At 33.8% G+C, this 25999-nt stretch overlaps 2 protein-coding genes across 2 annotated transcripts in view; one reads left to right on the top strand and one right to left on the bottom strand.

Annotated features, from left to right (window-relative positions):
* Positions 1–1482, top strand: part of LOC127840601 (uncharacterized) — a 28164-nt gene extending 26682 nt beyond the window's left edge. The window contains exons 13-14 of the mRNA XM_052369009.1: positions 100–1066; positions 1268–1482. Coding sequence (XP_052224969.1) covers positions 100–1066; positions 1268–1443 — 1143 coding nt within the window. The 3' untranslated portion in view covers positions 1444–1482. The remainder of the gene's footprint in view (positions 1–99; positions 1067–1267) is intronic.
* A 12177-nt stretch (positions 1483–13659) lies between these two features.
* LOC127840602 (uncharacterized) overlaps positions 13660–25999 on the bottom strand; it is a 35577-nt gene continuing 23237 nt past the window's right edge. Inside the window, exons 7-17 of the mRNA XM_052369010.1 lie at positions 25576–25812; positions 24685–24897; positions 24209–24278; positions 23677–23799; positions 22313–22438; positions 20545–20709; positions 19849–19978; positions 19199–19280; positions 18172–18862; positions 17315–17845; positions 13660–16805 (exon numbers count right to left, since the gene is read on the bottom strand). Of these exons, the coding sequence (XP_052224970.1) occupies positions 16636–16805; positions 17315–17845; positions 18172–18862; positions 19199–19280; positions 19849–19978; positions 20545–20709; positions 22313–22438; positions 23677–23799; positions 24209–24278; positions 24685–24897; positions 25576–25812 (2538 nt within the window). The 3' untranslated portion in view covers positions 13660–16635. The remainder of the gene's footprint in view (positions 16806–17314; positions 17846–18171; positions 18863–19198; positions 19281–19848; positions 19979–20544; positions 20710–22312; positions 22439–23676; positions 23800–24208; positions 24279–24684; positions 24898–25575; positions 25813–25999) is intronic.

Below are 25999 nucleotides of genomic sequence, written 5' to 3' on the forward strand. Positions count from 1 at the left end.
AATATGACTATTATGCATTTATTTGTTATAAATTATGTATATTTTTATAAAAATGAGCATATCTTTATCATCATATAATTATACCTTTTTTACTTGAAGATGATAGAGGTTTCGGCTGAAATAAACAGTGGAATCGTTCGCTTTTTGGCAGGCAGTCTTTCAAGTTGGATACAAGATATGTACAGTATTTTCTCTGTTGAAATTAAACACCATGATGGGGACTGCGCTACCGTGTATGGATCGCTCGATGCCATTTCGAAATTTGAAGAGTATTTAAGTACGAAATTTCCTAGAGGGCCAGATGAGTTGGATTTCAAGGAAAACCATTTTGGAGATACGACAAAAGTTAGAAAAGTCGTCTCTCAATACCAATATGAGTTTATTTGTAAGTTTGATATCAAACATCCGGGAAAGTACACTTACGAACACGGTCACGTTGAAGTAAATGTTAAAGAGCAAGAAGTGACCGATCTGCATTCATGGATAGATACGATTGTGACAGAAGTTTTACCGTTTGACAATGAGACTGATGCTAATTTTGCACTAGATAAACTGAAAATGACTGAACAGCTTTTGTCGTTTAAAAAGTTTGATACAAAAATAATAATCACAGGAATACTCTCAAATGTTAAAACAGCATTTGCAAGCTTTCTAAACAAGAAGTCATTAAGCATTAGTTTTGAAAGGGCGGCACTACGTATCGATCTGCAACTAGATCATGATGATATACTGCAAACAAAGTCTGATTTTGTTGTCGTATCATCAACTCCAAAAATGCACATGTCAAAGGGTGCCGCCAGACTTATACATGACATGTTAAATTTCGATGAAGCCTTTAGGACCAGATGTGAGGAATCTATAAAAGAAAATAAAGAAGTACGAGTCGGTGAATGCCGTGTAATTGAATCTGGACTGGGTATAAGAAAATGGATCGGACACGTTTACGTTGCTAAAAGTACGTCACATGCTGATATGCTTCATCATATAGAAACATCAATTAAGAACAGTCTCCGGGAAGCGGAACTGAAAAACTGTCAAACAATCGCATTTACATGCATCGGATCAGGTACGTGATTGCAAAATTATATTTATTTAGATTATAACCTATGTCTGTTACATGTTTATTAAAACGCTTGTATTTTACTTTGAATCATTATTATCAAGGAACATTCCCTGGTATAAGTATAAAAAACGATAAATAATACAGACTTGCTTTTATTTCTTTCATACATTTTAATTATTATTCATGTCACATTTATATTTGTAGATCTTGGGCATGATGGTTTGACTATTCACCAGTGTGTAAATTGTTATGTGAGTGCAATCACGTCGTTTACGCCTAAACACAATATGAAGATTATATTTGTGGAAAACAACAAACCACGTTTTGAAGACATGTGTGCAGCCTTCCGTCTAACGATTCCCCATGGAACTCCGGTTTAAAATTAAAAGGCGTTTAAACATAGACTATAATGGCAGATCAGTATTATGGCATGTTCGCGTTGTACGTCGTTTTGACGACACGTGTAAACCCTTCAATAGTATGATAACGAAAGTTCAAATACTAAGGAGTTTCTAAGACTTATCATTACATGTTTACGTTGTATTTAATGTTTTTCCCCCGACTCTAATCGAGACAGGGTTCAATAAATTGGATTTGTTCGACTGACCGTACACTGTTCGTGTACGCCCCATGTATGGTACTTCTATTTACAGATTTCCATAATGCTCGGCTAAAATGTAAAGGTCTGTGTGACGATTTGCAGTTTATTTAATATGTCGTGTTAGATAAAAATAGAGGTCAAAGTGCAAGATCTAATTTTTGACGCACTTAAAGGTGGCATGATTGTACCAACATTTCAATGTTCATTTTTGACGATGCTGGAACAGCATCGTCTAAGGTATGATAACCATCAAAATATCACAATGGCGACCTATGTAAAAGACCGAGCCAGTCCGATTGAGATAACTCGATTTTATTTACTTCCCTTGGGCATACGTCACTGCGTAGGAGATTGCTCGTTGATTCTCCTAGCAGAGTTGTCGTTCGTGTTTCAACAAGCTCAGCTATAAATAGGACAGCATATTCTGGGGAAAAGATTTAATAATAGTTTGAAAACGTTAATTTTAAATCAGTTATATTCAATCTATTATATGTTTATAGTTCAATGAAACAACTATGCAATTTCTGTATTGTATTTGACATTGGTCAAGATTTAGTAAATAAATTGCGAATTAAAACGTGTATTATTAACTTTCAACGCGATCATTAGTGTAAAGAAAACGAATTATTTCGAACCTGCCATTTGTAAACGTTGTAGCGACTATTGTATATAAACAACATAATAGCAGTAACATATCTGTGAAATCGCTCTTATGCGTGCTTTCTCATTTTGCATATTTAATAAACTTTTCAAACAGAAATTACAGAGCCACGTCAGTGCACATACTATGTTTGATAATTCATTCGTTGTTGGATATTGTTTGCTGTTATAAACACATATTAGGTCATATCGCGGAGATTTAGTTAACCTTACCATGTGTTCATGGGCGAACTCACGTATTCAAGTGCTCTTACGACTATGTGCTCATGCCTTCTTTCGGGAATCATCATGAAATTATTGCCGTACTTAGCGAACAAACATGTCTAAGCTTATTGAATTAGAGACAAAAAATAATCAAAAGAGAAAAAATATATGTTCATGCACATGGGTATGTGAAATCACGTTCGTACACATAGCATCATTAACTTAGGAAAGAAAACAACGAAATATAACGTTTGGTATGATATACAGGCGGGTTACATTCTCGATTAAATATAACACGAAATATCTTAAAAAAGATAATCGACGTGTATTTTCTGTACCACTTATCTTTGAAAACGTTCTGTTACAGTAAAACTTTTGTGGGTTATAACATTACGATTCAGCATATAAATTCGTGGAATTGATCAAGCTCCCCATGGGTTCTACTTCCCCGTACACCCACATTTTTTTCGTACCCTACATTTTTCGTACCAAATTTTTTTTGTACCCATTTTTTTTTCCTACCTAAATTTTTGCTCGTATCCATTTTTTTTTCGCAGCCAATTTTTTTTCTTACCCCAATTTTTTTCGTAACCAAATCTTTTTTCGTAGTTATTTTTTTGGGCATAATTTTTGAATCCAAAATTGTCGTATCCATTAATTTTCCTAACGAACATTTTCGGACTCACATACACAATTGTGGTGATGTAGATAAACTTAAATAGATGTTTTTATATCAATCCTTTTCAAAAGCATCGACACACCAGTACTGTCAGTACTTTGATTATTCACCCACTGGGAAGGCGGGGGATAATAAAGATTCGCTCTTGGCCTTACGTTCATATGCACTTTCTTCTAATCGTCGGATTGTTTTGACCAGCTATATTCTCAACATGTTTAAAATAAAACGACAACATTTAACCAGTCTATGAAATTTCGCACCTGGTTATTTTTATGTAATTATTTTGCGTATAAAGACTAAAGTCACTCTTGCAGCAAAAACATATGATTAAACATTTGTTTTTATTCATAACCAAGATAATTTGTACACTTGGTGCATTTGTTTTCAATATAAGTGGTACAAAGTTAAATGTATGGAGATCTGTGCTCCTTTGACATTTTCCTTGTTAAGTGAACTGTAGTCCAATTTGAAAGTGGCGCATTCAGGTTTTATAAGTGCGGTCTTCTCAATTTGTGTCCGCATCATATCCTTTATTGGATTCACGAAACGTTGCGTAAATGAGTTTCTCATTAAATGTTCAGAAAAAATTCATTAAAAGTCAGTCATGCTATATCGATGTATGCCTTCAAGGTTGATTGTTGATTTCTTTATTTATGCCCCCCTTCGAAGAAGAGGGGTATATTGTTTTACACATGTCGGTCCGTCGGTCGGTCCGTCCACCAGATGGTTTCCGGATGATAACTCAAGAACGCTTAGGCCTAGGATCATGAAACTTCATATGTACATTGATCATGACTGGCAGATGACTCCTATTGATTTTCAGGTCACTAGGTTAAAGGTCAATGTCACAGTGACTCGAAATAGTTAAGTGGTTTCCGGATAACTCAATTATGCTTACGCCTAGGATCATGAAACTTCATAGGTACATTAATCATAACTTGCAGATGACCCCTATTGATTTTAAGGTCACTAGGTCAAAGGTCAAGGTCTCAGTGACTCGAAACAGTAAAAGGGTTTCCGGATAATAACTCAAGAATGCTTACCCCTAGGATCATGAAACTTCATAGGAACATTGATCATTACTCGCAGATGACCCCTATTGATTTTCAGGTCACGAGGTCAAAGGTCAAGGTCATAGTGACTCGAAACAGTAAAATGGTTTCAGGATGATAACTCAAGAACGCATACGCCTAGGATCATGAAACTTCATAGGTACATTGATCATGACTGGCAGATGAATCCTATCAATTTTCAGGTCACTATGTCAAAGGTCAAGGTCACAGTGACTCGAAACAGTAAAATGGTTTCCTGATGATAACTCACGAATTAGAAGGCTTAGCATCATGAAACTTCATAGGTACATTGACCATGACTGGCATATGACCCCTATTGATTTTCAGGTCACTAGGTCAAATGTCAAGGTCACAGTGACAAAAAACGTATTCACACAATGACTGCCACTACAACTGACAGCACATGTGGGGGTCATGCATGTTTTACAAACAGCCCTTGTTCCAATACATTTTCACGCATGTTGCCTCAAGTACTTAATTGTGGATTGCGCATTCAATCAACCTCATACACTAAACAACTTACTGTGCTTTTCATTTTCTGTCATGTTCCTAAAGCATTGAAAAAGCCCTTGTTTTGCTCCATTGTTCTTTCAAAATGATTGTTTTAAACAATTAATTATAGGTGTTCGTATATAAATATTAATGTTTTATCATATTGGTTACAAATATTAGCAGACCGATCTGCTTTCTATGTCATAGCAATACCAATTCACTGGGTCTCATTCACTTGTTTTAAACCTCAAGTTGTTTTTATTTAAGAAAAACAAAGAATTGACATATGGGTGTATGCATTTTGCGCAATGAGCTGACTATCATAAATTTGGCTAACCCATTATAATGTTTAAATAAGGATTTAAACATTAACCATCGTCAATCGGTTTGATGCCTTTAAAGCAAGGTTGGAGTCGATTATCCAGTCCTATTATGTATATATTTGCTGACTAGAAAAAGTGTATAAATTGCAACTTTCCGATTAACGTTGTTTCAGTGTCGTGGTCGGGTCATCTGATATTGGTAAGTAATAACACACGAAAGTGGATTTTTTCCCTTATTTCTTGCAACTTTCTTAGGTAGAAACACATTCGGATAAGCATACATCAACATTTTCTTCATGAGTGGGTGTTATGTCATTACATGTAAATACGTATTGTATTAACCATTCAATAAAGCATCATCAGCACAATAATTTGATCTTAAGTTACACGAACATATTTTATGCAAACTACCAAAGGTCATAATTTGTTCTAATTACCAGTCTCTAGAGCTGCAATGCCTAAATTCTACTTAAACGATATTTGTAAATTTTGTGAACCGATCGACAACCGACAATTCATACAAATAAGTTTAGGATTAATGTGTTGCCCCTCAAAGTAAAGTTCAAATTAACAAGACATAATAAATTGTTTATATATTATGAAATGTAACTTAGCTGAAAACAAAAGCAACAACATATGTTTTTTTGGAGTTCATTTTATTGTTGTTTGGAATAGTCTGGTTGTCCGTTCGTTGATCGCGAACAATGATGCGCTTATTTTAATAAACGTTTACACTGTTTTTTTTATTAATTAAACTTAACAATAAACATGTTTGTCTTGATATTAAAGTGGCCTCGCAATTTATTTAAAAACTACTTTATATTTCTAAGATACGTCTAGACCTATTTAATATCTTGCACAGGGGAGAGTCGTAACGCGCATAAACGTAATGGTATCAATAGGTTGATCAATAAAACGTGCGCTGATAATAATTTGTAGATTTCCATTATTAAATGAAACCTATAGGCGTTTAATTACAAAACAGGTGAGTACAAATAACAGGGTGGTTTGCTTCTGTCGTTGTCTCAAGATATCGCATGCGCAGTATGATACATATATTTTAATATATGTCTCGTATTTGCATTTAAGTAGTCGTAGAGACAAAAACGATATAATGCAGGACAAAAGCGTCGTATCATCACAAAACTAGTGTCATCGTTAACGAACTCATTTATGTTGATAAAGGCATACAAAACATAACCGCATTTTATGATGCTTACTCGGATCATGTGTCGAATATAATGATATGTACATGGCAATAACTATTGTATTGTTTGAAGTGTTTTTGTGTTTTTGTTTCATTTTGTTTGCTTTTTCATTTACTTGTTTTTATTGTTGTTTTCAGAAAAACAATATATATGCAATTAACTCAATATTCACTATTTGTAAATACATGTAAAATTAGACTCACTGAACTTTCATTGAATAACGTTTACACTTAGCAATTTATTTGAGCACAAAATGTTTACAGCGGAGTCAAAAAGTAATTCGAGGTTGACACTTGTTTTACCACATTGTTTGTGTTTTGTTATCTTTTTTTTTTCAAACGTGTAACGCTCACAAGTTCGATCATTCCTAAGCTTAAGTTACATTAACACATTCTTGCAAATATTTGCATTTTCACACTACCGTAAATCATAGTGCAAAGTTTAAATATGGTATTGTAGCAATCATATTGTTTTTTAAGGCTATTTTATCCAAACATTTCATTGTAGAATATGCTATATAATGTGGATATTGTTAAGTTAAAACACTTGTTTTCAGGAGTATTCCCAAATATTTCTGTATTTGCAGATTTATTTTTAAAGAATGGAATTAATATCAAAACCTTATGTTTATTGTCATTTGTTCTGTTTAAATTACGGCATACACATTCCAACCAATATCAAAACCGTTTCGTTTTGATTTTGGACGTGAAGTTATTATTTATTGAAAACTATTTTGGATTTACTGTAACTCGATTTTAATTTTGTTTTATGGTTTCCTGTATTTTCATATTTGAGCTGTTATAATGTTTTAAGTGGTATTTTTACACATTGTTGGAACTAAGTTCAGAAAAATGTGTACTTGATTCTTCTTAATAGTTGTATGTTGTGACAAATTGCGTGTGGGTTGTGATTTTTATGCCCCCTTGGAGCGGATTGGAATTCGACATTGCATTTGTCCGTCCATACGTCCGCTCATTTTGTGCAGCTCCTATTTAACCACTGAGTTGATCTCACTCAAATTTTAACATGTTATTGATCTTTGTGACTAGGTGACCGGATAGGAAATAACTAATGATAAGTTGTTGTTTTTTCTTCAGTAGTATTGCCCTTTATCTCTTATAATTATGCCCTATCTTCTGGGTATGCAGTATTTCGTCCGAATATTGTGTGTTAACTACTTCTTAACTACTTTGCTGATATAATTGAACTTTTTACTGTTGTAAGGTGTATATGAAGAGAGGAATGTTTGCTGCGACAAGGTTTGGACGAATTATGGCCCTTTTCTGTTTTCCACTATGAAATGTAGAGTTCAACATGTAGGCTTGTTCATCTCCTCTAATTTGTTAGAGATTGTTAGAGAGTTTTCTCAACTTTCACAGCTGAATGTTTTGAACTTTGTCTTTTTGTTAGATATTAAATGTATAGTTGATTTGACTGTGTTCAAACGTACGTAGTGGGGCCTCAGAGCCGATTTCAGTTTTAGTAGTTTTTGTATTTTATTTTTATATATAGAATCCGGGTTGTCCGCCCGTCCATTAGTCTGTAAGTCCGTCAGTCACAAAACTATTTAGGAGTTTATCTCAGAAACTATATAAGATATTAACATGAAACTCCATATGTGTATAGATATCAATGAGGAGAAGGGCCATGCACAAGAACCATAACCATACTCTTCTATAATAAGAGTTATTGTCCTTTGTTTTTGTAAAATGAATTTGTTCAAATCTATATCTCGGATACCATACAAGATTTCAACATGAAACTTCATGTGTGTATTGAAAATAATAAAAAGAAGTAACATGCTTTAGAACCATAACTTTTCAAATACTTAGATAAGAGTTATAGCCATTTGTTGTTTTTGTATGATTGAACTTTTTAGGGCTATAACTCAGATATTATACAACATATCAACATGAAACTTCATGAGTGTGTAAAAATAAATGGGAAGAAGTGCCATGCACAAGAACCATAACCGTGCACTTTCTTAACTAAGAGTTATTGAACTTTCTTGTTTTTGTATCAACGAATTGCTTGTTTATATTGCGGTAACCTATATTTATACTATTGCATAGTACAAAAAGACAGCAAAACAAAGCCGGTGACTCTCTTTTCACATTGCATTTGTAAGAATATGTATATATGTTTGGGAAACGAATAAACACATATATTATCCGATGACATACACACTAAAAGTAGGTTTTATTATATCTCCCGTAAGAATGTCAACGGAATTATATTGGAATGACAATGAACATCTGCCCGTAAGTCTGTCCTTTCGTATGTCTTTCTGTAGAAACATACATAAGCATAGTATTTTCTTGTCATTGTTATTCAGCTTCATTATAATCACGGTGCCTTTACCACGTGACTTTTTAAGATATGTGTGGTGAGTAAAATATCAACAAAAGCGCGACGCAGGTAATATTTTTAAGGATAACTTTTTTAATATTTCACCATTTGTAATGGGATAAAGTGGAGAGCCCGCTCATTCATGAGAGTTTTCTATAGGTATCATGATTTTATAAAACAAATAGTATTTTTTTAGGTAAAATGCAACCGCTCGTGAAAACGGTTAGAAAAAAGGTAGGATCAGTGTGGGGACATTATTTTATTTTGACACAGAAACCACCTCTGGTGAAATTAAGCAATAAACTTTATGGGCGGAGCTTACAATATATCATTTTGCATTCATTTTCAGGTTCCTGTTATATATTTACGAAAACAGTTCAAGAATAATATTCTTACAGTAATATGATCTGTGTGGTATACGTGTTTAGAAGGATCTGTGTGGTATCCGTGTTCCTACAATTTACGGATAAATTGAAATAATAACGACAATATGTATTTTGTATTTAATTTCAATTATTTCAATCCAACTTCTACTACTACTATTACTACTACTTCTACTACTACTACTACTTCTACTACTACTACTACTATTACTACTACTACTACTACTACTTCTACTACTACTACTACTACTACTACTACTACTTCTACTACTACTACTACTACTACTACTACTACTACTTCTACTACTTCTACTACTACTACTACTACTACTACTACTACAAGTAGCAAAAATAGTAGCAGTAGTAGTAGTAGTAGTAGTAGTAGTAGTAGTAGTAGTAGTAGTAGTAGTAGTAGTAGTAGTAGAAGTAGTAGTAGTAGTAGTTGTAGTAGTAGTTGTAGTAGTAGTAGTAACAGTAGTAGGGATAGTAGTTGAAGTAGTAGTAGTAGATCTATTATTATTATTTAAAAATTGATTCATTTCAGTAACAACCTATATGACACTAGTGAACGGAAAATGGTTAGGGGAAGAAAAAAGAAGAAAAAGTTTCACGAGACAGGAAAGCTATACAAAAGGGGACACTAGGAATAAGGTGGGGGCGGACGAAACGAAACGATAGCAAACTGTTGCCAACAATAAGAATGGGGATAGACGAACACAATTGAAATTTTAACATATGTTATGTTAAAGTATGCATGAGCTTGCATTATCATACGGTACACATCCATACCTTTATTATATTTCTTTGGATACCGTATACAATCGTTTGTTTTTGTATTCGGACACAAATTCTGCAATAGAAATTGTGTAAAATATAACACAGTTTGACACAAAGCAAAGGCATGTTCTTATCTGAGTAATATGTACGTTTTAAAATCAAAGTTGAAATAAAAACTGATAAAACAGAATCCACCAGACGTATTGGTTTGTCATGGATTTCAAAGTGCCTTGCATCATTATGAAGAAACTTTAAATGACACATATTGTTTCATTAGTTTATTACATATATAGATCTTGACAATCATTCGCTATGTGTTGGTTTAAATGTCATGTTATAAATTATGTCGTTTTATTCAGTATAACAAGTGTATGCTAATCTTTAGTGTTAATTATTTTTAAGAGAATATAAAAAGTAAATGTAGAAATAGTATATTAAATGATTATATATGAACGATTCTCCTCTTGTGCTGTGGTGGGATGCAGCTGTGAAGAATGTCAAGACATATTTCGAATTAAGGAGTATTGTATTTTATACACAACCTTAATGCACCTGCATGTTACGTGCGTCGCGCTTTTGTTGATATTTTACTCCCCACACAGATCTTAAAAAGTCACGTGGTATAGGCTCCGTGATAATGGTTCTGTAACTGTAGTTCCAACATAAGTTTTGATGAATAGCCACATAATGCGGTCATACATTTTAAAAACTTCTGTCATGTTATGTTAACACAAATACGTGCTAATATTGAACAACTCTGTCATTTGTATTTATTCAATTATCTTAAATATTGAGCTTTTCTGGTAAGACATTCGTCCGAGTATCCTCAGGGCATCCTGGTGTTTCAGCGGCATAATTTTTGCGCGTGAACTTGTTCAACTTTATGAAAAAAATGTTTACTAATCGAATTGATCAAATTAAGTGTATACACTCAGAGGCACTTTAAAATCGACAATAACTTTTTCACAACTTTCTCGATGTATTATCCAAATATTTCTTTAAAATGGCTTATCAATAAAAAAAATATCCCATAGAAAATGTTTTCGAATTGATCAACGATTCGATAAATTATCATTACACTATGAAATAAGCATCAGAACCTCACAATAATGTCACGCAATTATTCATCTAAAAAGACATTCAGTGATTTCTTTTTAAAGAGAATCTCAATCAAAAATTACATAAATAGGAATATATGTTTGGCTGTTCAGTTATGTCAATACATTTCTGTGATTGCAGATTGATACATGTTTCTCATTAAGAACCCATAATACAAGCTGATTGTCGATGGAATGCTCATTCGTTTATGAAAACGGTCAGGTTTCCGTAGGTTTCAAAGTGTTAAAGGTCTCGTCTTCACACCGATCTCCAATTTGTATTACAAATGTAAAATAAGTATTGGGATTGGGTATGGTTGATGGCAAAGTATTGTGGTACATTTTTAAATACGATGCTTGTACGAGCGTGTGATCAAATACGACCCGTAATCGCATCATCATCTATACACGCCTTTCAATAAAAAAGAACAGGCCATATGTTGTTGTTTTTCGAACATATTTTCCGGAGAAAATAATACTATGAAAGAGACCATCACATACTTCAATTAGCACGCCCGAGGAGACCACACGCGCACCTGATCGAAAAGTATTAGAGCAGCACGGATCAACGATTTTAATGCAGTTTTTCAGATATTGCTCTCAAAACACAATGTGTTAAATTTCAATTCGATTTCTTGCACAGTTTTTGAGCAATTAGAAGATTTATGAAATTGTTGCGAATTAAAGAGCTTTTGAGCAGTACGATATAATAGTATTGCCGTCAATATGTTGAACAAGATATATCTTTAAAAAAAAGATATACGGCGTTGATTCTGGTTGGAGTTGGTGAAAGGTAAAGAGTTCAATGAATGAGATCAAAAATAGCGAATGTCTTTTCCTGTGCAGTTCTTAGCTCAATCACACGCAGTACGGGATGTTACGCGGAGTTTTCGCGGCTTATTTAACATTATTACATATTGCTGGTCATAAACCTATAGATACAAAACAGAAAACCAAAACAACGATGGAAGTAAAATTAAAACATATGAGTCAACCGGCCACACCCGAAGTATCCGTACATATTCTAAATATTTATACGCGCGTTCTTCGAAAAACCTGTTTTAGTGGTTTGTCGGGCATTGCTATTTGATTCGATTATTTAAAGTATCGAGAATCATCGCGCTCATGCTTAATACATAAGTCAATATTGTGGAATAATTCTTGATAAATTAATAAAAAAAATATATTTATCATGATATTGTTGAAAACACATTACGAATCTATTATTGACAAACCATAATTATATCGCTGAATATCATTGTACATATTTCTGGTCTAAAAAAAAATTCCAGTTCATCTAGTTCACGCGATAGCGTCTATATTATATAACGATTATTTTACTGGCCGTGAACTGACCCTGATACCTTGCGGGTTGGAATGCAATTCATTAAATTTAGGCCACTCTTCCACTGCTGGAACGACGGCTTGTTTAAAACTTTATACTTTTACATGTTAAATATTCAATTTCGAAAACAATTTAAAATGGTTTGGCCAAAATGAATATCAGGATAGGGAAAACGATACTTTTATGAACTTAAATATACTAGTACACAGACAGGTATATGGAAGTAATTACTAAATATGAGAACATAGCCTTTATGTACAAACGCTCTGGCGCTGGCAATCCTCTGAAAATAAAAGGTGCACGCGCAAACTGTATTGATATCGAGAGTTGTGTGTAAAACTGTTCTATCTATCAAGCCTTTTCATTAGAGATAAAATTGTTTCATGCTGAACACGCAGTAAACAGTATTACAAAGACGTGGTCATGTTTCCAATGTTCTGGTGGTATGCACAAATCAGCCAATGGAATAAATGAAGTGTCTTCATTCGTGTCTAGACGCGGGAAATTTTATTGGACACTTACAAAGGTCAGGAAAGGTCAAAAGTGGCGTTAAACAGCTACGCCGAAAAAATGCCTGTGATAAGAGCGCTAACTAGTTTATAGATACATTCATTAATAAATTTAGTTCATACTGTACCTGTTTATCAAATAGGCCATTTCATCAATTTAAACAGGACCTTCTTTCAAACATAACAAAACCCCCCATACCAGTGAAAACTTACACTATGCTGGTTAAATAATTTTTTCTGAATATGCTCATATCAATCAAATTAAATGTCCCCGAGTAACAATAGTATTACGAAACTTGTGTAACAATAGTATTACGAAAGTGTTCTTTCAATATTTGCAACATGATTATTAAGCTACCACTGGACCATGCTGGCTTTCGGAATATAAGCTACGTTAGATCTAAAATTATTATCCAAATTATCGATGAAAAGAGCAACAGACGCTTTGTTATCTACTGATTTTTCTTTATTGTAAATCGTCCACAAACGAATTGATTGTTTTACATTTTCTTCGTCATTAAAGTTACTTCGCTATTTCAAATTAAGTGCATTCATTACTTTTTGCTTACATGATTAAGATATCTAAAATGCTCATTTGCCACATTGTTAATAACTCAGCTCTACACAAACAGTACATGTGTACTTATTTTAAATATAATTATATTCTCTGATAAATGATTCTTTCGCTGGCTAATTGAGCGTTCATAAACACTGCCTTGCGCTATTTCGATGTTTTGTTCTTCTTATTTGTTCACGGATTGGGGATGTAGTCACAACGTGCATTAGCATTTTAATACAATGGCAATAGGAAATATCAAATTTGATATTATATTTTTACTTAAGTTTATGAAACAAAGCGGAATATTATTATTATTGAGTGAATAATTAGCACACACTCAAGTAAGGTCTTTTATTTTCTCAAATAAATCGTAATATAAAAACAACAACATAATGTTCCAAATGATTATTTCATTATTCGTCAAAGCCTGCGATTCCTCATTATACTTTTTATCAATGTTAATGTATCAATTTAATAACCAATTAAATACAAAACCTTAACATTCAACTTTCAAGTGTTTTTGTTAGTATGCATCAGTTACTAAGTTGGAAGAAAGCATATAAGTTACGTAAAGTAGCTGTACTTGAGAGGTATTTAGTAAATGAACATGATATATTTTTCATTACAATTATAAAACATGCACTATAACAAGACATATTATTAACAAGATTATTGCCAAGCAATATATGTCCCCTACCGGCTCCACCATTGTCATATTTTTTTATAAATATTTGTTGCCATAGCAACCATAATTTTTGACGTAGGAACATAATGAAATGACGTCATTATGTCCATATTGCCATCTATTAATGTTTCAAGTTTCATGAAAAAAATGAACTTTTTATGTTAACGCAGGATCCAGAAAAGTGTGACGGACTCACGGACACACAGAGCGCAAACCATAAGTCCCCTCCGGTGAAACCGGTAGGGGACAATAAATCTTTAACAACAAGATAAATGTCGCATAGTCCGAACACATGCACTCATTTTAAGCAACATACACAGATTTATTCAAAGAAGCGGACTTAATACCATACGGAACTCACCTGAGACCTCAATTAAATAAACAATTTGGCTTGTGGCGTTCACACGGTTTCCCACAAGATTAACCAGGCTTTTGATCACACCACAATATTTTTCGAACGCCTGCCAGAGACCATAAAAAACAACTGTTAGAATGTTCTGAGCGTGTTTCATGGGTGAATCTTACGACGTAAAGATCATTCAAATGGTTGTAATAAAGGCACATCATGAAAAATGCCAGCCTTATTGCACAATACTTTATTGTTAACACTCTTCGCAGAAAAGTGACGTCATTCATTTGACCAAGTATTTTTTACCCCATATGCCCCCTTTTAAAACTTTGCTGAGTAATAATTTGGGCGAATGTTCTGAACAAGTTTTAAAGTAAATTGGTCGATTAATATGGTGTCTAAAGTGTTCGACGGCTTAAAAAAAAAATTGACGTAGTGTAAAATTATACGTTACCAAGTTTAAAGCTCTGATGAGATTTCATAAAAACAATTGTTCTGACCAGGTTTCATTAAAATCAAGCAAAAACAAAAAAGAAGCCTCTATTGTCTCCACGTTTTTTTACTTGCTCTAGAGACTTGGTCTCAACGTTACCTAGTTTCAAGATCAGCTAAGATTATATTGGGACAAATATTCTGACCAATGTTCATGAATATTGGGCAATAAATGTGTCTTCTAGAACGCCCATAAGGTTAATGTTGACCACGCATGATGGCCGACGAATTAAAGGCGACCACGGAAGCTCACCATCAGCACGTTGTGCTCATGTAAGCTCCAAACAGCAATTAATTTAGTGCGTGCTAACTTAAAACATACAATCATCAAAATATGTGTAATAACGATAATACAATAATGGGAATAAAACAATTGCCAATACAAGCAGGCCTGCACACATTCGTCAACATGAAATCTTTTAAGTCATAAGTTTATAACAATATTGCCACTAATGCTTGAAACGTTTTGACGATACATGAACGGCATGTGTTAAAAATGATAAAACGAATTTGCTTTCTTTCATTTATTAAAACCCCTCTACGTCCAATTTATATATAAAGTTATTTGAACAATGGACAGTTTATTAGCACGTTTGTGCACACCTTGAGTGAATTTCTTGTAGGGAAATTGCAGATGATATCTGGAGTAAGCTATCTGGATCTCTCTCTGTTGAAAGGCAAACTATAATTATGTGCGAATCAAGTATTTTGTTAATACTGTGGCTACCGTTGCGTCCAAAAATAAAATGCTAAACAAGTAACTTTATTGAATTGCTGTCCCCAGCCAAATTGATTGTGTTTATGGACTGGTGTGAATCCCTTGATATACGGTGTAATCCTAAATACTAATTTAGTGAAGTGTTGCTTTATGCATTGCAATTTTCCTACGTGATATTTTTGCGCACATGAAGTTTCATCTTAAAATCTGATTATCTGAGATCTTGCCCTGAACAGTTGCATCGTATCGAACAACAAAGGGCAATAAATCGTATTTGAGAGTTGATTTATGGATCTTGTACGACATAATTCTCCCAAATGACATGTTTACACCCATGACGTTTCTTGTTGAAATACTGTATCCTATATGAAAGATATCCATGAAAAGTTATATCATATGCAAACAAACACAAACAAAAAAAAATATTTAGAAGGAAGTGTATGGTTATAGTGCATGTGCATAACACTTTCACATTGATTTCAACACACACGTGAATTATCATATTGATACATTATATAGTTTATAAAATAAAGCACTGACAAGTGTGTGACAGCCGGACGGAGGGATAGATTGACTCTCCGACCATGCCAATTCTATACCCCACGCTCTTGGCGGGGTACAAAAAGCACATATACAATAGCTAAAACGAATATGTCATCCACTACATACAATAAACGCCGAGAAAAATGTTCGCACACACACGGTATGAAACAGAAACAAAAACTTTTTTTCACATGTGCATTAATATTCCAAAGTATTACGACGTAGAGACTATGTTTTTATAAGGATTAATATAAACAGCAATTATATTCCTAATAAACCGTAAACAGTACGCAGACTTTAAATTGATTACAGTGTTGCAAAATTTACTTCAATAACGAATCGAAATTGCACACGATGTGTTCACACGAATGTCTCGCATTGTATTATTCCATCAATTTTATTTAAAATAGTAACTTGTTTTAAAACATTTAGATACGTTGAAACTCCGCCACATTGGTATATGATCATTTAAGGCATTATAACACAATTGTGATGTCCGTGTTCATGTATCATTCCAATGTTATAATTACAGTAATTCTCTTTGTAAGATGTCGTTAAACATCTTTAAATGTGCACCGTTGTCACAGATAATATAGATTTCAAGCTGTGACTTCAATTTTACTTCCAACGCCTTCAATCCTCGTACAATTGCTGCACTTGACTGTCGTACGGGTGACTGAAAGCGCCTTTCGTCGACTGAAAACATACATGAGAAATTATTATAATTGTTGCCACCACAAACCAACAAATAAAATCAACATTTCTAATAAAGACACGTCACAAATTCCAATTTTTATCTTCACTAACAAATAAAGTAACTAATATAACGCCAATCGCATTACTGATAATCACAGGTTATCTGTTTAGTCCATGAAAATCGTATTATCATGTGCTAAAGTTTATGACCACAACTTAACCACGATCACAATAAATAATTAAGTTGGAGATAATCAAAATAATTATAGTTTGACCAAGTCACAAGAGCTTTACATCTCAGTTTTACTCAAGAATACATACTGCAGTATATTACTTTCTGAAAAAATGCCGCACCCAATTTAATCGAGTTTATTTACGTAATTTATGTATACATACATAATGAGACACTTACAGTTTGACATGACGGACGGAGTGTGAATGTATAGTTCGTTTCATTAAATCTGAGAAGCGTCTAAAAACCAAATTTTAAGAAAAACAGTTAAGTTTACCGCTTTTTCCAAACAATGGAATACCAATTGACCGCCATTTATTTTGTATAACCATCTCAAAAATAGATTCTGATATTTGTTGAACATGTCTTCCGAAGACTAATATATCGTCGAATATTTCTGGATTCCATAATGGTAGGTCACACGACAACACATTCCTAATGCTGGCAAAATTGCTGCCAATACTTTGCTTGACATTTACACTTTTAGAATTTTCCATGAAATCATCGAAACTTTTGATCGAGATATTTCCGCCATCATGTACAATTAGTGTGTCGATATTACATTCGTTTCCGTGTTGGAATACAACTTTTACGTTTCTTCTCTGCACTGGAGGTAAATTTTTGCATACATTGGGCGCACTTTCACTGTCTATAGTTTTTATCAATTTATCAAATACTTCTAAATATTCCTTTGTTTCAAGAACTATATGTATGTGATTCAGCAAAGTGTTGTTTCGGTTAATATCGCCAATCGCTCTAGCAATTTGCTGGGCACTAAGTTCTAATATTTCAATGTCCGAACCATTTCCTGAAAGCATATAAAAGTATCATGAAAATCAGTGTGTCATTATTCTTTTAATTTATGTGCTTGAGGTAAACTAAATATTAAAAAAGTAAACTAAGACACTGCTTGGTTTTTAAAGTTTAACTGATTATTAAACACCTATATTTGTATGCAACATGAACACGTAATTTCAGAACCTACATCCAAACGAAAGTTAAAATGCATATGCCCGGCTTCCGCCTTACCCCAATAAACAGGACTTAAAAATCCAACTATTGAAAGAAAATACTTCCTAATATACTACCCCTATTCTAGAATTCTAGAATTGCAAACAAAACCTTTATACTAACCCGTTCCGATAGCAGGAATAGCAATGCTGTTGTATCCATATGCAGATGCAGTTTCAAAACAGTTCAAAAAGATTCCCTCTAGCAGCAATTGTGTGTCGTTATTACACGCTTTGAACTTCGGAACGCGTACGTGAATAACTCGTTTACATGAAAGGGCATCCGCTTTTGTCACGCAACATTCGTTGGGATATAGCTTTTCTTTTTTCACTGCAAACAGTTTTCTGTACGCATCGCCACCACGTTCGAAAAGGCTTTTTGATAGCCAAAACTTTTTCTCACTAGTCTTGTGAGTAGGGGAAACAACACAGTTCTCGTTACATTGTAAAATGTCACCGATAGTTAGTTTAACATTCACATTTCCGAAATCATACGTGTAATAATCATTGCCTTTTGATTCAGACAACGTCGCCATTGAACTCAATGGTGTGCTCGGATTTTGTCTGGTATTAGATGTATTGATTTTATGCCCTTGGTTACGCGTTGAAGGACTTCTAGGAAACTCATTTAGCAGGTATTTTTCAATTTCAATAATGGCATCGAAAGTCCCTGCCACTTTTATTTCCGAAAGGTTTTTGATAATTTTCAGTCCGAATATTGTCTTAACATCCTGTAACCAGGTGTCTAGGCGCTCTGACTCTAACAAATACTGAATTATCCCACAGTTTATTAATGCAGTCATCTCATACAATTCCTAAAATACAAAACACAATGTTAAGAAACAATACAACCATCAAATACACATTTTGTTTTGATAAAAGAAAACTCCGCTTTTGGTATGGCGATCTTTATCGTTTAAAGTAGATTGTTCTTTTAATGTGTTTAGCTAGAGTTTTCAGCATGTGTAATAGTTTTAATATCAAACCGACAAGTTAACCAACTATTTCTTATTCCGGGTTATTTGGTTTACCAGTAGCAAATGCGCATACGTATTAAACTTATTTGTTCTAGACACCCATACTACAGACGAAGTTTTTTTAGTAAAGAGCAGAACCTCATTTAGTTAAAGACAACACACACTTTCACATACCGTTTGGCTCACTTCTGAGTTCATATTGTGTTCAAAACTAATATTAACAAAGTCATCATCCACGTTCGTTTCTTTAGTCGGACTGAAAACAGACAATAATAGCAAATTTGATACCACTGTTGCGCTTAATTACCCTCATGAGTCTCAGCTACGATAGCAACACTACTTCGAGTTAATAATTGTTGGATAAAGTATTGAGGCCTGCATCGAGATTTCATGCCAATAAAAGGCTAAAGTTCACTTCTTTATTCGGTAAACAGGTTGCTTCAAACAATCATTACTGTTGTGTAAGCACACGTTACTATTTTAATGCATGCTTGATTGTAAGCTTGTAACATTATAAAAATGCAACATGATCTAAATACATTAAAAATAAACGCCAAGACAATTCTCTACAATTTGGAACAATCAAATATATTTAAGTTCAACGCAATTTTCTTTGACTATAAAAGGCGAATTTGTGTTGCGTTTTAAACACATTTATATGCATTAGAACACTACATTCGTTTCATGTAAATTATATAATAATCATGTTACAATTGAAAGTAATCAGATACGAATCGGTAGAAGAAATGATATTTGCTTAAGGTCTTTCGATGCAATCAAGCACACAAAATAATGTTAAAGAAAAAACGTCTGGTGACAATTACCATAAATCACCCTGTATCATCGCATTGATATGCGTGAAACATGCGTCCACTGCTTCGTTTGCAAGTCCTAAAACCGTGACTCTTGCGACAACCGCGTTGTCTTCTTTTGGTAACCATTCGGGTGCAAAAACTGAAGCAAAGAATTTGCAATCGTGGTATGAGATTTATTTTATGTATAGTTTGTATTATATGAAATATCATTGCAGACTAATATGGATCACTGTATGCATATATCTCTTTATAATAATACGGTAAACATTATAAGTCTGCATTGTCTCATTATCTCCATATAAAAGACATATAGTACGTTTCAGCTTTTGTTTTATTTGAATATGGGCCTCATTTTAACAAGAAGAAGTCCACTGTGTAATTTTGCAAACCAAATACAACACTTTCCGTGTTTGGGGTATCATTTGTATTTTGTCTCATAAGTATTAATCTACCTCCTTCCCCGGACGTTGCCAAAAACAAGTGCTTTCATATAATCAGATAATACAGTGTATTTGATTAATAAGTCTATATAAATCATAAATGTTGCATAACCCGGGTAAGCTAAGAAAGGAAAGACGCTTTTTCAATAATCTGATTTATATGTCATCGGAGCAAAATAACGGGTTCCTTTTAAATCTTTAAATCTATATCGGATAATTGAACAAAAAAACATAGTTATATGAACATGAAATTCGTCATACATACATAGCGATGACAACCGCTGTGACTTTGTGGTGACTTCAGTTAACTTATAGATTGTGTCATTGTAAATACGGTTTGGAAGAATAATGAACACATGTTGTAGGTACTCGTAGGAGCTTGCCGTGTTTATTCCATCAATTATTGAGCGAATTGCAACCATGCAGCGCTCTGAAAAAAAAAATTTATTCTTATACGTATACACTGTGAATAAATGGACATATATGAAAAGCTAGTGGAAATAAACCAAATAATTTGATTATTAAGTATTAAATCGATTTCAATAAAATAAATAAAGAGCTGTATTTATGAAACACAATGCCCCTTACTGAACACTTAAGCCTAGAGGCAACCATGTAAGAGAAAAAAATTAAGTCCAAGGCCCGTAACTCCGTAAAAAAATCGATAAACCGGAACGAAACTCGAACTTGATCTATAAGTCATGCAGATTCACACACCAACAATCAGGCAAATATCTAAAAGCGTTCAGGAAAAGAATCGAAAAACGGATGCCGGACGGACGGACAAACGGGTAGAGTAACGAACGACACACAGTGCGACTGCTATATGCCTTACCTACCGGGTAGATAAAATGGAATGCTACAAACAAATTAACAAACACCTCTTGGCACAGGCATAAGCTAGAAAACTTGAGGCCAACAATAGTCCTTAAGTGATCACATGAGTTAAACGTAAAACAATAATCAAAGAAAAGACTTGCGGATCTTTTTGAGTTTGCTTAGATTGGTAATTAAACAAACATTCAGACTTAGACAATGTGGCTAACAGGGTTGCTCTTGGATTTGACTGGATGATCTAGTTTGTTTTATCGCACTTTACCCAGCTTCGACCTTGGCATAAATTTAAGATAAACATTCTGACAAAGTTTCAATAATATTGAGCCATAGAAGACTATTAAAGATGGGTTAAAAGATTTTTTTATCAGATTTAACCTACTTAGATTGATTTGACACACTTGACGTGAATTCGAATTTTAACCACGAAGTATCAAGATCTCAAGAATTTGGTGTAATAAATCTGACTGTTTTAGTAGAAAGAGATTTGACATGATGACTTAGCTTTGAACTCACTTGATTAAAGCTTATAATAGTTGTTCTAACGATAAACCTTATGACTTAGTTTCTTCAGGACTGAGGCATGCATGAAATGTGGCTTCTCATATAAAAACAAACATGTTCGAAGAATTGACATTTCAACCTTCTTTTAATACATACGTTACAGAGATTCGAAACTGGTCTTGGTGTTTTGCATAATTAAATTTCTGACCACATTTTATCAAGATTGAGACGTAAATGTGGCTTATAGAGTAGAAACAGTGTTTTTCGAAGACTTGACCTGGTGGCGTAAATTATGTATACTCTTGAACAAGATTACAACTTATAGTGTCAAGATATAAATTCTGACCAAATTGCTTCAAGATGGTGTGAAAATGTGGTCTCTTAAAGAAGTATCGAGCTGGATGTTGAAAACGCAAGACTAACGACGACGGACACAAACTGGTCACACAAACTAACATCGAGCTATTTGCGCTCTGGTGAGAAGATTCTTTAAGTGTTTTTTGTTATTATGTTGTTGTTTTTTGGTGTTCAACATTTTTCGTTATTACCATGAATCTGTTAGGTAATCGGCATGGTTTTAATAGTAACTTATTTACATAATACCGACTGACAGAGTTGCACTATGAATGTTAAATGTCTGCGAAATGAGTTTGTAAATCTGATGTAACATTTTATTAATTTTCTGAAACACTTACCAGTTGTGTCGTGACCCAACCGTAGGGCCAGTCTTGTTACAGACTTGCCCTCACATGCTTTGATCGCGTCAGAGGTATTACTAAACTGAGATAAGAAAAGTCCAGGTCCACGTAAAAGAAAAACTCCTACAATAAATATGATTAATCTTTGAAACATAGTTCAATTAAGTGTATACACTCAAGTCGCTTAAGACAATAACAATTGATGTTACGTGATCTGGTAAACAGGTCCTTATAGATATCAAACATTTACATTTTAAAACCAATACAAGCAATTTAACTTTGAGCACTTCATACATAACATTTCTGTAAGAGGGTTGTTTCTAACCCTCATTCTCTCGCCGGTATGTATGACGGTTTATGACGCGCAATAAAGATGATAAAATACGTAAGTCCTAACAACCGTTTCTTACAATTTATTTTATTGTTCCATAAAAGTTTTTAACAGAATATGTAAAAGGTCCATCCCGGACATTCTAGGTATTATGATCTAAAATGTGTTGGTTATATATAATTTGGATAGTATTGATTTAAGATAATCTAGATCATGCAAGAGCTGTCCCAAGACTACCCCCCCCCGGTTTTAAATTCCAGGGTGCATTATTTGTAAATCACTGGCATGATGACCCAGAAGACAAACTGAAGTGGAATGCATGACAAAGTTATGAAGTAGATAAAATAAAAATTTGCAGTGGCCTGGTATTTTTAAAATACAAATTCATGTTAAGTTTATATTACAATCGGTATTTGATAAATATTGATCTGAGTTCACATAAACTCGAATTATCTTTGTACAAAGGCTTATTAATTTGACTTGTGTGCATGTCAAATGTATTATAGATTCACATATACATATATAAATGTTGAATACTAACTTAAACCTTAATTTTAAAATAGTCATATTTCAGTTGACTGAATGTTATAGATGAAGGCCGTAAGCTATTTAGGCTATTAAATCAGTTTTATTTGAATAAATTTAGTACACATATATAAGAGTTGTTGCACGTTTTCATTGTAGGGCAGTGGAAACTGCCTGGTTTTGTATTATGTGTTTTTTAATGAACTGAGGTTGTATTTGAAATCACGAAAGGAAAACAATCACGTCGTACACATGTCTTTTTATCATTACATATTTGTCTGATATGGAAACCGAAATGGTTGAAATGACACACATAAGATTAATTTGATAGATCTTGACTTTCCAAAAAAAGAATGATTGGTTTACGGAATATTATGTTTAAAATAGACGTTGTTCGAAGCAAAAATTAATAAGGAACATCGGACAAGTTGTGATTGGTACAGTACGGTAATGGGCCACACATAAATGAAAATTTTGTAAAAGCAATAATTAATAAATAATATACCATTCGTATCCGTAACATCGAACATAACTGTAGAGACTGGCATGCGCTTTACTGTCGATATGTTTGTAACATGTACGAAAACATTTTCTCCCTTAATGCTTAACTGCTGATACAGCCCTGGAACTGACACACGCAACTATGTACCTTGCTATACTTTGTAAACGGTAAGCTCAACGCCACAAATAACATTTAGCAAACTATCAACAATGTTCATTTAAGACTCATTATTAACCATTGACGTTAAGCACAGTATTGAACTTCCAAGTCAATTCAAAGTCCAATCTAAATTGTAACATGTTGAAACACAACAATTTCGTAATCATGTAAATAAGTTTGCAATCGCTGTTTAATAATAATTGCAATGCAATCAATTGCGTATACATGTATAGTAAATAAAACATACACTTGTGAGCCTGATAGAATAACGGTTAAATTGCGGACTGTCGATATAAATTGGTTAAGTTTAGTTAACAGTTAACGTTTATATACGTGCGCATTTTTTCAAACCAAACATAACTTGAGTTCTACTCACTTAGTGCTGGTGTTTCTTTGCTTATGATGAGATCGCCAGAAAATGTATCTTCGTTGACAGCTTTTACTTGCTGAAATATGCAACAAAACACTTTCATTATCAACATTCCCCCCGGTAGTTACCTCAACATAATGGTGAAGGGTAACTACGGCATTCACTTATTATGTCCTTAAACTGAAAGGACTGTTAACTTATAGCTGTGGGCATGCAAATCAGCGCTATTTTCTTTGAAATTGAACCATGCATGCAAGGTTTATAGTCAAGAATCTAATAGAAAAAAAAAAAAGATGAAAGACCATGTATAATTACTATCATGTTTGAATCGACAATAATCACTTTGTGTGCAGGTATTTGCAGCTCTGCTCGGAAAAATCAAATCTCTGTGCGGACATTGTCTAACATCGTTTGTTCTTGTGAGATACCATCAGTTTAGCTGTCGAAATGATAAATATTTGATAAAAAGAATTGTATTTTACCATAAAATCACTTTCAGGCGCGACAAACAACACAGTTTCAAGATGAGCACAAACACGCTCGATCTCGTATTCTTTTGCAGCGGCTATCATGGCATACATAGTGTCACGCATAGGATACTTATTTCGACCAGTACCAATAAGCGGGATTGCAATCGCTGTACTCGTATGTCGGTCTGCTTCTAACAGACACAGCTTCACCATTCTGTTTATGACCTGTAAACAATTTAACCAACACTATAAAGTATTAGCACTAGTTCATGAAGTATATTTTTACAACTTGCACTGTCAATGTCGTGTCTTGAATATCCACGTATGCCACATTGCTAATTTTTTTATAGTTTTACTTGTTCTTACATAAGTAGCTGACACCTCACGGTGACCTCGTACAGATTTCGAGAATGGCACCGATCAAACTTCAAATATAGCATTAGGCAAAGAACAATAACACTAAAAACGGGAGCTTATGTTCAGGTTCATGTGCAATACACTTCAAAACAGGAGGACAAAATGTAAACATCCTTATTAAATTAATGCAATACAAAAGTATGAAAGCATAAGTTAAGGCTTATGTGCATTCGATTCTTCTTATTGAGGTATATTTTAACGTTAGGTTTAAAGCTGATACCTGTTAGAGTTTTCAAGATTATTATGCGAGGGCAAAGAAACGATGTTAGGACGATCAGAAAGACAACCTAATTCTAATATACCCCTACACAACTTTCCAATTGTTGGGTAGTAAAATACTTATTGCAAGAGTAAACCGTTGAAACGACACATTATAAATAAACACATCTAGCTCTCTAAACATCATGTTTATGGACAAGTATGATAACATTTCCAATGCGTCATCATTTTCCCAAATACATATATTATAGAAAATAAAAACTTGACCATCTGAAAGGTATTTTTCTGGAACTTTGGCAGCACGCAGTGAATTATACGTTTTATTCCTTTCGTCTTCAGAGATCCCGCCTCTGTTACAACGCACTGTCCTTCAGGTAATTCACCTTTACATCTTTCGTTGCATTCCGTCTGAATGGACGTACCGCCATGTTTAAGAATTAGAGCGGAGATTTTACCCTTGTTGAGAACTAATTTGCGATTGACCGTGTTCACAATAGCTTCTACCTAATTAATAAAACGATAAACAAATACAATAATCATATATAATTTAATATCTGTAGGCACGTAAAAAATCTCATTTTAATAACAAAACTCGTATAAACCAAACCAAGCTTTCAAAACAAAGTATGTATGTGGTTTAAAATCCTTGATTCACGGACCTAGACATCCTTACGATGAAAGAAAGTAATAT

Source organism: Dreissena polymorpha, chromosome 8 (genome assembly GCF_020536995.1).
Source record: "Dreissena polymorpha isolate Duluth1 chromosome 8, UMN_Dpol_1.0, whole genome shotgun sequence".
NCBI classification, from domain to species: Eukaryota; Metazoa; Mollusca; class Bivalvia; order Myida; family Dreissenidae; genus Dreissena; species Dreissena polymorpha.